General features: G+C 40.2%; 1 protein-coding gene across 7 annotated transcripts in view; it reads right to left on the reverse strand.

The window, feature by feature from the left end:
- Fak (protein tyrosine kinase 2 Fak) overlaps positions 1-15,198 on the reverse strand; it is a 46,473-nt gene that overhangs the window by 4,755 nt on the left and 26,520 nt on the right. For 3 of the 7 annotated variants that reach the window (XM_088042408.1, XM_088041777.1, XM_088038821.1), the window contains 10 exons: positions 14,471-14,756; positions 14,257-14,424; positions 4,979-5,618; positions 4,858-4,893; positions 2,281-2,388; positions 2,047-2,229; positions 1,583-1,993; positions 1,329-1,533; positions 874-1,007; positions 30-820 (listed from right to left, as the gene is read on the reverse strand). In XM_088042408.1, the coding sequence (XP_087898534.1) occupies positions 30-820; positions 874-1,007; positions 1,329-1,533; positions 1,583-1,993; positions 2,047-2,229; positions 2,281-2,388; positions 4,858-4,893; positions 4,979-5,618; positions 14,257-14,424; positions 14,471-14,692 (2,898 nt within the window). In that variant the 5' untranslated portion in view covers positions 14,693-14,756. The remainder of the gene's footprint in view (positions 1-29; positions 821-873; positions 1,008-1,328; positions 1,534-1,582; positions 1,994-2,046; positions 2,230-2,280; positions 2,389-4,857; positions 4,894-4,978; positions 5,619-14,256; positions 14,425-14,470; positions 14,757-15,198) is intronic. The other 4 variants (XM_088039586.1, XM_088043193.1, XM_088041075.1 and 1 more) reach the window with 4 other exon arrangements.

Consider the following 15,198-nt stretch of genomic DNA (forward strand, 5'->3'; position numbering starts at 1 on the left):
TTCGAAATCAAGCCATGCTTGACCCGAACCTGTTTTTGTTCTTGCAACTTGCAATCGGCTGCCTTCTGAACGAAGAACGGCTGTTTATGCGCGCAACTTTTAACATCAGCGCCCCCAAAATCATAAATAGACTCTTCGAACTGTTGCATCTCTTTGGCTTTATCAGAAAATTGATACACCACGGGCTCGGGGTGGAAACTGGGAATGGATTCAGGATCGTAGATTTGCTGGGGTTGCTTGCGCTCCAGAGAGCCCATTTTCGGTGAGAACGTGGCGGTCTGACCGCTCGCGCGCTCCAAAGACCCCATTTTCGGCGAGCCGCTCTTCGACTTCCGCTCCAACGACCCCAACTTCGGACTGAACATTCCCGACTTGTCCAAACTGCTGTGCGAGCTATGAACCAAATGCACGTTTCGCTCGAGCGAGTTCATGTTAGGCGAGGCGTTGTCGCTCTCGCTGACTTTCCTCTCGAGGGAACCCATTTTAGGGGTAGTACTTCCGGTACTCGTCCTCGATGGAGTTCTCTCGAGAGTGCCGAACTTTTTCAGGCCCTCTGGAACCTCGGGATCTAGCTTTTTCAAGCTCTGGATGGGCATGGGACAGGTTTTTAGGGTGGGTTCGGGGACGTCCTCCACTTTGTCGAAATCTACGGCTACTGTGTTAAATACCGAAGCTGGTGTGGTGTACGCCGCTGGACTCAGACCGCGAGTCTCGTTCTCTTTCATGAGGTGCGCCAGGACTTCTGGGTTTTGGGCCACGATGTACGTCTGGGGGACAGGAGCCGTGGTCTCCAGTGACGCCAAGGAGGAAGAGTCCACTGCTGCAACACAATACGAATAAGTTTGATGTTTAAGTCAGTTTCCAACGCTTTACCTTGCATAGGGTATCTTGAGGGCTTCGGAGGCGGCGGGAAGTCGTCGTTGGGCCCCCACGACATCGCCGCCGCTCTGCGGTTCTCCCTCCTCAGAGTCTCCTGCACGGCGGACCTCTCCTCTAGTAGAATCTCGCTGAAAACACAATAAAAACCCGTTGAGGAAAGATTTCCTAATCGGACCACCCAAAACTGATTTTTCAAATTTTGAAGCGGTTTTTTCAGTAAAATAAAGATTTAGTGGTCTAAAAAACTGTATCCAAATATTAATTTGAAATTATCAATTTTGATAAAATTATGAAGATTCAAACTTTTTTTACAGCAAATCAGAAAAATGAATTTTTCTTGCAAACTACAAAATATTTATTTATTTATACTTGGAAATTCGAAAAATCAATTTTGGGTCGTCCGGTTGGGAGATTTTTACTCCGTTTTGACCACCATAAAAGAGACTCACTTTAACAGCTCCTTCACTTCTTTAAAACTGGGTCTTTTGCTGGGCTCGTACGACCAACACTGCGACATCAGCGAGTACAACCTCGGGGGGCAGTTGGGCGGGAGAGCTAACCGCTCCCCGTTTTCGATTTTGGTCAAAACTTCGTTATTCTTCACACCTTGGAATGGTTTGACACCTAACATTAAGATTTCCCACATGCAAACACCTGCGAAAGAGTGTTAAGATCCAATGAGAAAGAACTCTGGGTGATTTACCGAACATCCAGACATCGCTCGCGGTGGTGAAGCGCCGGAAATTGATACTCTCAGGACTCATCCATTTGATCGGCAGTTTTCCTTTGGACGCCTTGTAGTAACTTTGGTCGTCGCTCATCGATCGAGACAGACCGAAATCAGCCAATTTGACGCACGTATGAGTACTGACTAACACGTTCCTAGCTGCGATGTCTCTATGTACAAATTTCTTAGATTCTAAATAACTTAAAGCTGTGGATAGCTGGAATGCATATAATAATAAAGTGGCCAATTCGAGCTCGTCCTGGTTGTTTTGTAAATAAGCGCGCAGTTCGCCGAGCTTCGCCAACTCCATTACGATCCAAACGGGGCTTTGCGAACTCACGCCGATGAGTTTTATAATGTGCTGGTGGTCGAACTTCTGCATGATATCTAAAAGCGAACGCGACAATTAAACTGGTGGAAATGGGAAGTGAGAGACGCACAAGCTTCCTCGAGAAACTTCTCGGTGGTGTTCAAATCAGCCTCGCGTTTGCACGTCTTCACAGCCACGGGCACCAGACTTCCGTCCTTGGCCTTGAAAGTTCCTTTATGAACATCTCCAAATTGTCCTTCGCCGAGAATTTCTCCCAAGTGGATTTGATCCCGCTGTAGCTCGTAACTTTTGGCTGTAACGACACCGTCAACTTTGTGTGAGGGAAGAAACATTGAAAACTTACTTGCAGGTGTGGAGTAATCGCCTTCTTCATCAACAATTTCAGCGTAGTCTTCTGAAAGCATAGTTCCTGTGTTATCAGAGTTTCTTTTATGTTTTGAAGGATGCGAATCTGCAAGAAAACCCAATTAGTGATTTTGTTTTTCCCGGGACGATTTAAGGGCTCTATAGTCCAGGCAAAATAGACACCAAAATTTCGAAATATCGGCTTATTTTTTGAGTGGACGTTCATTTTATTGTTCCAAACAAAATGTCAAAATTTCATTTATAACTGTGCTGCTAAAAAAGTTACGCGGTGGTAAATGTCAAAGAAAACATATATTTGCAAATATCTGTTCACTGATGATTCCAATGGCAAATTCCAATACTTATTATGAAAATTGTACCTTATCAAATTTGCCACAGAAAAGATCTCGAAATATTTCTCGTAGAAGTTACCATTTTTGAGATATGAAAGTATTTTTCAAAATTTCAAGAATTTTATTCTTTTGTGCATTACAGTCGAAACATAGAACTTAGTGCCTTTTTTTAGATTGAGGAAGCATTGAGTGAACTTAACCCACGAAATTTTCCAGCAACTTATGAAATTCATCTTCTGCAAATTATTTTTCATGCTACTTATTTTCTTCAAGAACTTCTTTAGACTCATTTACCTGTCATTCAAACTCTCACTGTACGAACTATATAGGTTCTTAAAAAGGTATAGTTCGGTCCCAACATAAAAAATTCTAAAATTGCTTTTTCTTGCTCTAAAATTTTGAAATTTGGTGGAGTAAATAGGCGTACCGTAAATTATAACGTCAAAAAATTCCATTGATTAAGTGTTTAAATTATCAAAATTACATAATCTTAGAGAAAATAGTGGCATTTTTCATTCTTCGGAAGAACAAAAATTTTCAAAATTGTTCTTTCTTGCTCTAATATTTTGGCATTTACCACAGTTAATAAACGCGTTGGAAATAATAACTGCTCTAATTTTGATTGTCTTTACGTTCAAATTACCAAATTTACGAAATTTTACTTTCTGCTCTAAAATTTTAAGATTCAGTAAAGTTAATACGTGTGTTGTAAATTATAGTGTCGACAAATTTTATTGTTTTAGCGTTTAAACTGGCAAAAGTTACGTAATTTTTTTTTAATCGTTCTTAGAGTAAAAATTTCTAAATTTGTTCTTTCTTGTTCTAATATTTTAGCATTTGGCACAGTTAATAAACATGTTAAAAGTAGTAAATAGACTAATTTTTATTGTACTGGTGTTAAAACTGACCAAAGATACGGTATTCAATAGAATAAAGATGAAAAGTTTCGTTTATCTTGTCAAAAAAAATTCTAAAATTGTTCTTTCTTCCTCCATTATTTTGGCATTAGCACAGTAAATAAACATGCCACAAATAGTAACCGCTCAATTTTAATTGTCTTGACGTTAAAGTTACCAAAATTACGGAATTTTATAATAAATAGAGGGAAATTTTTTCTTACCCTCTTAATAATGTTTTTTTAAATTGTTGCTTCTTGCTCAAATATTTTGGCATTTGGCACTGTTAATAAACGTGTCAAAAGTATAAATTTTGATTCTCTTGGCGTTAAAACTACCAAAATTACGGAAAAATAGAAAATTGGAATAAAAAGTTAAATTCTCATAGGTCTGTGAATTCTAAGAGCAGTTCTAAGGTTTTTAAAATACTCGTTTATATATTAAGAATTTTACCATCAGTCAACGTTTTGGTACACATGAAACACACTTCTGTCATTTTGTGTACAAAGAATTGCTCAAATATTTCAAACTATCGTTCTAGATAACTAAATCATTCTGTTATTACACTATAGACGGCAGATCTTAATATTGTTGTTGTTAAGTGTCAAACTTGCCTCTAAAGACAGTGATGTAGACTAAAATGTAGCATTTTGGAGATAGTCATAACTGTGCCTTCACCTATTTTAGATAAACTACTCAATTTTACATTTTAAAATGGAAGTTAGAACTATATTTTTATTTAAACACATTGTATAGTTAAGTTTAATTTTTTGAACACTATGTGATAATTGCAGAGATTCATCTAGCCTAAATCCGATGAAAACAACGCTTAAGTGTGAGGTGTCAACGAAGATATACAATTATTCATTTTATTTCGTTCAGGATCTTCAGAAACTATATCAAGTTCTTGGAAAAAATATACACAAAGAAATTCAATCAGAAGAAGATTAATTTCATACAATGTTAGAAAATCTGGTGATGCTATGAAAAAAAGAGAATTTCTTGTGAATTTAAAAAAATCACTATATTTTGAAAACGATTAGTCCTACAAAAAATATTATAAAGACTTTTTTGTTGCAAACTTTGTAAGGTACAATTTTTATAATAGGTGTTTTTGCCGTTGGAATCATTCGTGACGAGACATTTTCAAAGAATAGCTTTTTTTGACATTTACCAGCGCGTAACTTTTTCAGCAGCACACCTATAGATGGGGACTTTTGACAATTCTTAGAACAATAAAAAGAAGGTCCCCACCAAAAAACAGCCATGCGAATTATTCCGAGGTTCAAGTTTATTTCGCCTGGACTCCTCCTGGCTGATACGAACCTTTACAAGGACAAGGGAACTGTTTCCAAACAGTGGCTTGTAAAATAAAATCAGCAGTTACACAACAAGAGGAACAACTATTCTAGCTATACCACATCAAACTGGTCGTGTGTGTACTCACCTTTCTTGTTCCAAATGGAGGTTGGCCCCCCCGAGTGCATCCTGCAGTACCCGTCGATCAAATCCGCGAGACTTTCGGCCGTCTCCAAGTTCGGACAGGTAAAAAACAGAATCTCTTGCGCCCCCGCAACTCTCAGTTGCAACGTGGCTTTGTTGTGCTCCTCACAATCACTGACTAGAGTTTGTATCGCTTGGATCTGATCAAAATTCGCAATTTTCGTCGTGCTCGACGTCTGTACATTAGTATAAGAAATACCAAGATCAGGTCCGATGACTAACTCAACAGGAACTGACCAACTACTTCCTAAATCTACCCGAAACCTCTCTTGGTCGAACTTGTAGTACAACATCAAAGTCTCCAGAAACTTGAACATGCACTCCGTGTCCGTCATGTTGACGTACTTTTTGAACTGGCTCTGGATGCTCTTTCGTAGCGTCTTCGGCTTCATTGTGCTTAAAATTCGTTGCGGAATGAATCTGTGCATTCCGATTTCGCGTTCCAAGTACTCGAAGTTGGACTTTTTGTCGAGGGGGTTGGGAAACGTCTCTTTGAAGTATCGACGGATCTCTAAACAACACAGTTGCACTACGACGTCTTGTTCTATTCGTATGTTGCAGTCGGAGAGGTAGTCGTATCGAACCTTTAAAAGCATAAAAAGTTATTAAAACACGCCAATTACAACGGACATATTTTAGCGCAATGACGTCGCTGCAAATTCGATATTTTTTGCAGGGCCGTTCGATCTCACCGTGCTAAAGTTTCTTGCATTTATGGAGGTTTCTCACGCTTTAAAACTCGCAAAAAATCAATGATGCATAACAGGCAGTAATCAAGAGCGGATCTGGGCAAAAATGCAAATGAGTTTTTTCGACTTTGTGTATCAATTACTTTAATTATAGACAAGGAAGCTGAACTTGTAGTTGGTTTAGGTTGCAAATATGTCCACTCAAGGTCACAAATTTTTATCGTGTAATTCGTTCTTGTTGCAAAATTCGTTAAAAATCCGCCAAATTTGAAGCTAAATGGCGATTTTTTCCTACATTTAGACGGATTTCGACGCTGTATTCCCAGAATAAGACTCAAAATCCATAAAAGTACGAGTTTTTATCAAGATCCAACGGCTAAATCTGGAGGTGTCAGCAAAAATGGGCACATAATTTGAAAAATTCGTAGAGAAATTCCCTAAATTTGAAGGTAAATTAGCTCGCGCTAATTAATAATTAATGTCACAAATGCAAAGCAATTTTCATGTCAAAATTACAAGTCAAATTCTAGGGAAAAATGTTGCCAACTTTGTCACCTTGAAATTTCCAAAGTTCATCAAGACTCCAAGTTTAAATAAACAAACAACTGTCAAAGTATTTGCAACCTAAAACCGACTGTAGAAACGTTTCTGTGACATTTTGTGATCGAACATTAATTAACATGCAAAAATTTTACTGGGGACATCTATACTGTCAAAACTAAAGGCGATTTTTCCTGCAGAGATTTTTTGTAGGCGGCAAATTTAAAATGCGACTTTGTACTTGGTCATTTAGCAGAGCAATTTTTTAAACTCTTCCAGTTGTTGCGAAATGTGAAACAAGCACTGTCACATTTGTCAAACTGTCACAAAATCGTAGAAACTTTCTGCAGAAAATTTTTTTAGGCGCTAAATTCAAAATGCGATTCGGTGATTGGTCGTTTAGCAGAACGAGTCAAACAAAAACTGTCACATTTATTAAATTTTTGAAGCAATAAACTTGTTTTTGTTACTTTTAGTGCTGATTTGCAAATATTTTATGATTTTCGTCGTTATACAGTCGGGGGCAAATTATTTTGGACGTCAAAGTAGTTTGATTGTTATAAAGTGTAAAGCACCCTTTATTTATTTTATTATTGTTTTTGGGATTTGTAATCGCGGGTTTGAAGCGTTTGCCAAACCCGGTTCGATTAAGGTAAGCTCGAAGGACCATATGAATTGAGATTTATTTAACTATATAGTTTATTACTAACTATTTACACCGTCGACTAAGTACTTAAAACATCTGCCCTTGTTAGATGATTCAGAGGGAATGAATAACTCTGTTCGGGAAGAACCCAGGTAAACCCTGGTCGGGACCTTTTCCCTTTGTTGGACCTTTACCCGAATTCTCCCGAACAGAGGACAAATCTTCGGAACATGCCGCCCCCTTGAAGTATAACTGATACTTCAACCTTATGGGTTGGCTTACAAATGTACGATTAATAAAACTACCGACTAACAAATAGGAGACCATAATTACAAATAATATCCAAGTAAAGATAAAAGATGGAAACTGAACGATAAAATATATACAAGGTATAAACCACTTAGTCTACACTATAAAATCATGATTCAAAAGGCAAAAAAAAAATATGAAAAATATGAATCGCAAAGTTTTTTTTATCTCTGCACTAGGGTTCGGTGGGTAAAACGCACACTTTCTTTACGGATCTCTTGACGATCCCACTTGAAGTTTTGACAGACACAACTCGCACAACACTGTCACTTCCTGGGTAAACGTTGGTAATGCGTCCGAGTCTCCATTGAAGTGGCGGTAGGTTCTCTTCGACCAGAACGACCAGCTGCCCGATGGCGACGTTGTTCTGAGTAGTCTGCTGACCCTTGGGACGCTGTTGCAATTGCTGCAGATACTCTCGATGCCATCTGGACCAGAAATGCTGCTGGAGTTGCAGAATTCTCTGCCAGCGAGAGAGTCGATTTATCTTGATTTCCTGAAGGTTTGGTTCGATGGGGTTCATCAAGGCTTCGCCAATTAAAAAGTGGCCAGGCGTCAGAGCTTGCAAGTCATTTGGGTCTTGGGATAAAGGATGGATAGGACGCGAATTCAAACAAGCCTCAATGCGCGTTAAAAGCGTATAAAATTCTTCATACGTTAATGATGCATCGCCTATCACCCTGCGCATGTGCTGCTTTACACTGCGAACTGCACGCTCCCATAACCCGCCAAAATGAGGGGATCGCGCTGGAATAAAGTGACATTTGGTCGCGGTTATTTTACAATGGTTATTTATTTCGTCCTGGAACTGTGCCGACATCAACAATTCGCGCTCGGCTCCGACAAAATTTGTGCCATTATCTGAGTATAGGTCTCGAATATGACCTCTGCGCGAGGAAAATCTTTTCAAAGCTGCTAAAAAACTTTCGGTTGTTAGATCTCCTACTAGCTCGAGATGAACCGCTTTAGTTGAAAAGCAAACAAATAGCGCGATGTAGGCTTTGACCCTTTTTGGCCTTCTGGTTTTACCGTCTCGAATTAAGAACGGTCCGGCGTAATCGACTCCGGATACGTAAAAAGGGCGCAATGGTTGAACCCGATTTTCCGGAAGATTACCCATTTTTTGATTCAGCCGCACCGGGCTCGCTCGTACGCATTTTATGCATTTGTGAATTATGGAGCGTACCGTGTTTCTACCTGAGAGCGGCCAATATTTTTGGCGAACGGCAGCCAAAGTTGCGTCGTTTCCTGCATGTAACTGAGTTTCATGCGTTTCTCGTATTATCGCCTTGGAGATGTGATGATTGGCTGGTAGCAGAATTGGGAATTTCTGATTATACGAAATCGGCGCGTTTTTTAAGCGACCACCCACTCGGAGGAGTCCGCTGTCGTCGAAGAATGGGTCCAGAGCCGCGAATTTTGTCCGTTTGTTATTTTTACCGATAGCCTGAATTTCGTTGCAGAATGCCCGTTGTTGGACATGTTTTATGATCTTTGCCGTTGCAGACTCTAGTTCGTCCACAGTGAGGCTACTTGAATTGGCGCGGATTTTGTTTCGCGTGGCTTGTATAAATCTTAAGCAATATGCAACTACCCTTTGCAATTTGCGAAACGATGAGAATTTAGAGATTACCGGCAGTTCCTCCGGTTGGACCTGTACTACATTTACGACCGAAGTGGCTCTTTGTTCTTGCCAAATATCGTCCCCGACTGAGTTGGATGTTTCAACTAATGTGGGCCATTGATCAGAGGTTTGGTTAAGCCAATGTGGTCCATGCCACCATAGGTCGAGCTGGCGCAATTTTTGCGGCGTGCTACCGCGAGATACAATGTCCGCTGGGTTGTCCGCAGATCTGACATGGCGCCACTCGTTAGATTCACTTTTGTTTTGAATTTGGGCCACCCGATTTGCTATGTATTGTTTCCAGGTTTCTGGTTTACTGTTCAGCCATGATAATACGATTGTCGAGTCCGTCCAAAAATATCGTTTTGTTATATGTACGTTTAGAATGCCGATTATTTTAGTGGCGAGTTGGACGGACAGTACCGCCGCGTTTAGTTCTAATCTTGGCAATGTTATCAATTTTATGGGTGCTACCCGTGATTTGGCGCTAAGGAGAGTCACTGAAACGGTTCCATCATTATGGATGACTCTTAAATAAATAGCCGCACCGTATGCCTTTGACGAGGCATCCGCAAAAGAGTGAAGTTCTATTGCGGTTACTGTTGTTGTTGGTATTACCTTACGCGGTATGCCATAGTCCTTTAAGTGATTTAGAGTATTTACAAATTCAACGTACGCGTTTTGTATCTCGATTGGTACCGATTCATCCCAGTTTAATTTTAAGTTCCAAAGTCCTTGCAAGAGAATTTTTGCCTTGACTATGACCGGATTAATAAGACCGAGAGGATCGAAAATCCTCGCGATAGTTGAAAGTATCGATCTTTTCGTTATCGACTTCGTGTTGTCAATGTTTGGGGGATGGATGTTATATTTTAATAAATCGTTGGAACAACTCCAATGAAGGCCTAATATTTTTGTGTCTTCTGATTTATGGAAATCAACATCTACAACTTCCATGTTTTCGCATGAATTTGACGCCCACTTTGTAATTTCAAATCCACCGGATTTTAAAATGTCACTAACTTCCCGTTTTATTGTTAATGCGTCTTCTATCGAATTCGCGCCCGTCAAGAGATCATCCATGTAAAAGTCGCTCTTTATTATTGCACATGCTCTTGGATGATGGTCTTCATTTTCATTCGCTAATTCGTGCAGGGCTCGGACGGCTATAAAAGGGGCGCAAGTAGTTCCGTAAGTAAGAGTGGTTAGGTTATAAACCTCGATAGGGTCGCTTGCATTGTCGCGCCAGAAAATTCTTTGAAAATTTGTGTCCTCGGGTTCTATCAAAATCATTCGGTACATTTTTTTGATATCGGCAGATAATGCAACTTGGTGAATGCGAAAGCGACACAGAATAGAAAAGAGGTCTTGCTGTAAGGTGGGGCCGGTCATTAAGTCGTCATTTAGACTAATCCCATTTGAAGATTTAAATGAGGCGTTAAACACCACCCGAATTTTGGGGCCTTCCGGCGTTTGTTTAAATACCGCGTGGTGTGGCAGGTAAAAGCTGTTGGGAAAAGCCATGTCCCTTTTGGGAACCGACACCATATGGCCGAGGGTCCGATATTCTTTCATGAATTCTTGGTAAGCAGTTTTAAGGTTTGGGTTTTTATTAAGCCTTCCTTCTAAACTGAAGAATTGCCTCAATGCGCCGTCCCTTGTGTTTTCCCCCTTTACCACACCTTTTAAGGGTAATTTAACTCGAAACCGACCGGATGGAGTTCGAAGTGTATTTCGGAGAAAGTGATTTTCGCAATTTACTTCTTCCTGTGTAAATTCCTTTTCAGTTGTTGTGACAATTTCATGGTTTATGAATTTCGCGACGTTATCTTCTAAACTAGGTTCTGTTGGATTTACATGACAAGATACATGCATGTGAAGGTTTGAACGTTGATGATTACTGGAAACCACTTGACCGCCTACGATGTAACCTAACCTTGTATTTTGAAAATGTGGTTGATTTCCGTCTATTTGAATTGGGTTTCCGATTAACAACTGCCAGTACAACTGGGCTCCGATTAACATGTCGACTTCGCGGGAGATGTTGAATTCTGGGTCTGCAAGTGTTATGTTGTCGGGAAAACTAATTTCGCCCTTGTTAATCGTTTTTGACGGCAGGGAAGATGTAATTTTTTGCAATATCAGACACGAGAGATTTGTTGCGAAATCGCTTACTCGAGATTTAATTGTGATCAATGTTTTTCCAAGTGTGGCCTTTCTTGCATTGCTAATCCCATTGATAAACTCCGCGTTCCCTTCTGCTGCGATGCCAAGTCTTTTGCATAGATTTGCCGTTATTAGATTGACTTGTGAACCCATATCTAATAATGCGCGACATTGTTGGATTTTTCCGTTTGAACCGTAAACGAAAATACTAGCTGTAGACAAAAGAATTTGATTTTTTGATTGAACTGTGTTTGCGGAGGGGCCGGCTTCGTCTTGGTGTAATAGTGTGTGATGGCGCTTATTACATATTCTACAGGTTGCGGTGATTCGGCAATCTTTAACGAAGTGATTTGCTCTGAGGCAATTGAGGCAAAGTGTTAAATTGTCGCGTGATATGTTTAATCTTTCATTTGTCGACATTGCTAAAAACCTTGGACATTGACTTATGTTGTGCCCTTCTTTACAAATTATGCAAGCGATTTTGGTAACCGCGTTTGCGATTCGACCGAGTTGCTTATTTCCGCGGGACTGCCTATTTGGGGCCGCTGGAACTGGTTTTGGATTGGTTTTGGGCAGATTTTCTTTACCTCGCTGATTAAGTCGTTCTACTTCCTGCAATATTTGATGGCGCTTGACTAAGAAGTTTTTGAATTCTTGGAATGTTGGCGGTTCCTTGCCTAACGCGATCTGCCATTCCCGCCTTGTCGCATAATCTAATTTTTCTATCAAAATGCCAACTAGGAGAGTATCCCAGTGGTCGACGGGTTGTTTTAGCACCTTTAGCGCCGCAAGATTATTGTTTAGGGTATCCATCAAATCCCGGAGTTCTGGTGCCGACGGTTTTAGAATAGCATCGATATTTAAAATGTTAGACACGTGCTCTTGAATTATCAAGCGTTTGTTGTCATACCGGTTTTTTAATAATTCTATTGCGCTTTCGTAATTCGCTGCCGTTACCGTCAAAGATTCTATAGAACGAAGTGCTTCGTCCTTTAAGCAATCCCGTAAATAGTAGAACTTCCTAATATCCGTCATATGAATGTTTTCGTGGACAAGTGCCTTGTAAAGTTCGAAAAACGCCGTCCATTCGCTATGTTTGCCTGAAAATGTTGGAAGTTCTAAAGGTTTTAGCACTGACTCAGGGATTTCTGGCCCACTTTTCGTAATGTTTATTACCGTACCGGTATTTTGATTTAGATTATTGGCTTGACTTACGTTCAAAATGGTTTTAATACCGCTAACTATTTGGTGGAATTTGGTTTCCACCAGTTCGCGCTCCGTGCTATGTTCTTCCTCCAAAGCGGCTTCATCCTCGGCCGTTTGATACTCCGCGATTTCAATTTGAGTTTGTACGGACTTATAGCTTTTGAACAGCTCCGTTACCTCCGTAAGACGCGAATCAAATTCTAAGGGATCATTCCCTTGTTTAAAGTTTTTGACTGCGGTTTGGCACCTTGTGATTTGGCCTTTGATGACTTTGCGTTGTGTTTTCAAGTCGGCTAATTCCGTCATTTCGGGGGTTATTGTTGCGATTTAGGCAATGATGAGCAATTTGCTCAGGGTGATAGTGAATTATTTGACACAACGCTGCTTGTTTGATTTTTGTACATATAAGGGAAAGTAAGGGACTGACCTTAGACCTTCTAGATGTTCGACTGCTAGAACTATGGACTTGGCGACGGACTCTTGGATTTTGGCTTTCGCGACACTTGCGAGGTGATGATCTTCTCGGAGATGCTTCTGTTGATCTCGTGTTTTTTCTCGATTTTTCACTTCACTAATGCACTGAATTGCTGGATCTGGTATCCGGCTCGAAGTTGACCAAAATGTTTTTGGGATTTGTAATCGCGGGTTTGAAGCGTTTGCCAAACCCGGTTCGATTAAGGTAAGCTCGAAGGACCATATGAATTGAGATTTATTTAACTATATAGTTTATTACTAACTATTTACACCGTCGACTAAGTACTTAAAACATCTGCCCTTGTTAGATGATTCAGAGGGAATGAATAACTCTGTTCGGGAAGAACCCAGGTAAACCCTGGTCGGGACCTTTTCCCTTTGTTGGACCTTTACCCGAATTCTCCCGAACAGAGGACAAATCTTCGGAACAATTATTTTTGTCGCTTTTGGGAAAATTGCGTGAGTTTCACATGTCACATTGACAGTAATGCATAGACTACACTTAAATTTCCAAATGCCAAAAAAATGGCGTCTAAAATAATTTGTTCGCGACTGTATTTTGCGATTATTAATGAAATTGACGTTTAATTGTCGCGCCATCTATTGATCAAAATTGATATGTATCCTGTGCAGTTATCTAACTTATCCTTCTCAAATCTCTGCTGTTTCAAATTGCTCAAAATAATGCCAATCTTGTCATAAAATTTCCAAAGTTCACAAGAGTCCATTTCTCTGACAGTTGAAGAGGTTGAACATTAATTGATGCGCGAAAATATCATTGTTGCCAAGTTCTAAACTATCAAACTGAAGATTATTTTTTCCTGCAGAGGTTTTTTTGTAGGCGTCAAATTTAAAATGCGGTTTTGTGATTGGTCGTTCAGCAGATCGAGTTACTCCATGTTGGTTTTTGAAACTCCTGCATGTCGTATTTGTCAGATTGTCATCAAATTGTAAGAACATCAGCTTGCAGTGCAGATTAGCAATTATTCTATGTTTTTTATCAGTATATTTTGCAACTATTAATAAACTTGACATTTATTTGTGGCGCCATCTAATGATCGAAATTGACATACATCTCCGACAGGGATCTAACTTATCCCTTCCAAATTCTGCTGATGTTTAGAATTGCTCCTTTGAAATTTACTTTAAACATCCAGTCATACCAACATACAAATGTGAAATTCTGGGAAAAAATGTTACTAACTTTACATAAAGAAATAAATAACTGTCAAAGTGGACACTTGCAACCTAAATCGAGTATAAAATTAAGCAAAAAAGGGAAAGGAAAATATGTTGGCTATGTTGCTCGTCCGACTTTCCGCACTGAGCCTGTGAATGCCAAGAACAACAAAAGACTTGTAAAACGCAAACAACAACACGCCGAAGTAAAAGTTGGCAAGTTGGCATTTCGCGTTTTGAAAACACGCAGACATAAACAAATCTCTTAACCGACAAGGCCAACAGTGATCTCAAATAGGAAGAAACTGTTGCAAGAATTACACAATAGTCACGCACTCATAAACTATCTCGCATTTCTAAAATAAAAAAACAGCAAATTCCCGCATTACCTGGTCGTAATAGTAATGAAACGTGACCTTGTCTTTATCACATAAATCCTGAAGACTAGTCGGCAAATACCGAATCCTGAGCTCGTACCGCCATTCCGAGTTGGGATGCTTCGCTAAATACTTCTCCTGCACTTGCTTCATCGTCAAGTCCTGATGCAACCAGAACACCTGCGAAAGACACCTTAGCAACGTGTCACCATGTTTCCGTACGAACCTCTGCGGTCGAGGGTCTGCACAACCTCATGGCGTAGAGTCCGGTGTAGTATCTCTCTCCTATGGACAACCGCTCGGTGACGGTGGAAATGATCCCCTTCACGTCCACCGCGTCCCCGTACTTGATGATGTTGAACCCTCCGTTCGGAAAATGCACTTTCAAAATCGCCCTGTCCGCCGAGACGGGGCTGTTGTGCGGGGACGACTTCTTCGGGCTGTCCATCCTGTTGCGGACGCACCGAACTGGTGAGCCCTGGTGGTTCACGGGGGGTGTCGGTGGAACATCACTGCAAAAATTGAAAAAATGCATTTGAAGCGACTTTACAGCTTACTCAACCGTATTGAAAGTAACACAAACAAACAACTCGCAAATTACAACACTCATATTTTACGAGATGCTTCCTTCAAGTTCACGCTTATTTTTTCGCTCCTGGCAGAGTATCAAGGCGTTTCCAAAATTACTCCATCTAATTATAAATGTGAGGATTACTCACTTAATTTTACGCTGTATACAATGAACCCCGAGAGCTAACAAGTCGTACGTTACATGTGCTCTTAGACAATGGTTTAATGACCTCGCCACAAAAACTTTTTCTTGCGCTAATTGATAAACTTACCCATTGTCGGACTAATTATAATCATCACCACAACGTGCGGAATAACTCATTACATGATGTAACAGGAAAAAATAAACACACGACCAATTAAAAGCACAATAAGGATGCATCA

This window comes from Gnatocerus cornutus, chromosome 1, assembly GCF_029298725.1.
Source record: "Gnatocerus cornutus isolate USDA-ARS CGAHR chromosome 1, icGnaCorn1.1, whole genome shotgun sequence".
Classification (NCBI taxonomy): Eukaryota; Metazoa; Arthropoda; class Insecta; order Coleoptera; family Tenebrionidae; genus Gnatocerus; species Gnatocerus cornutus.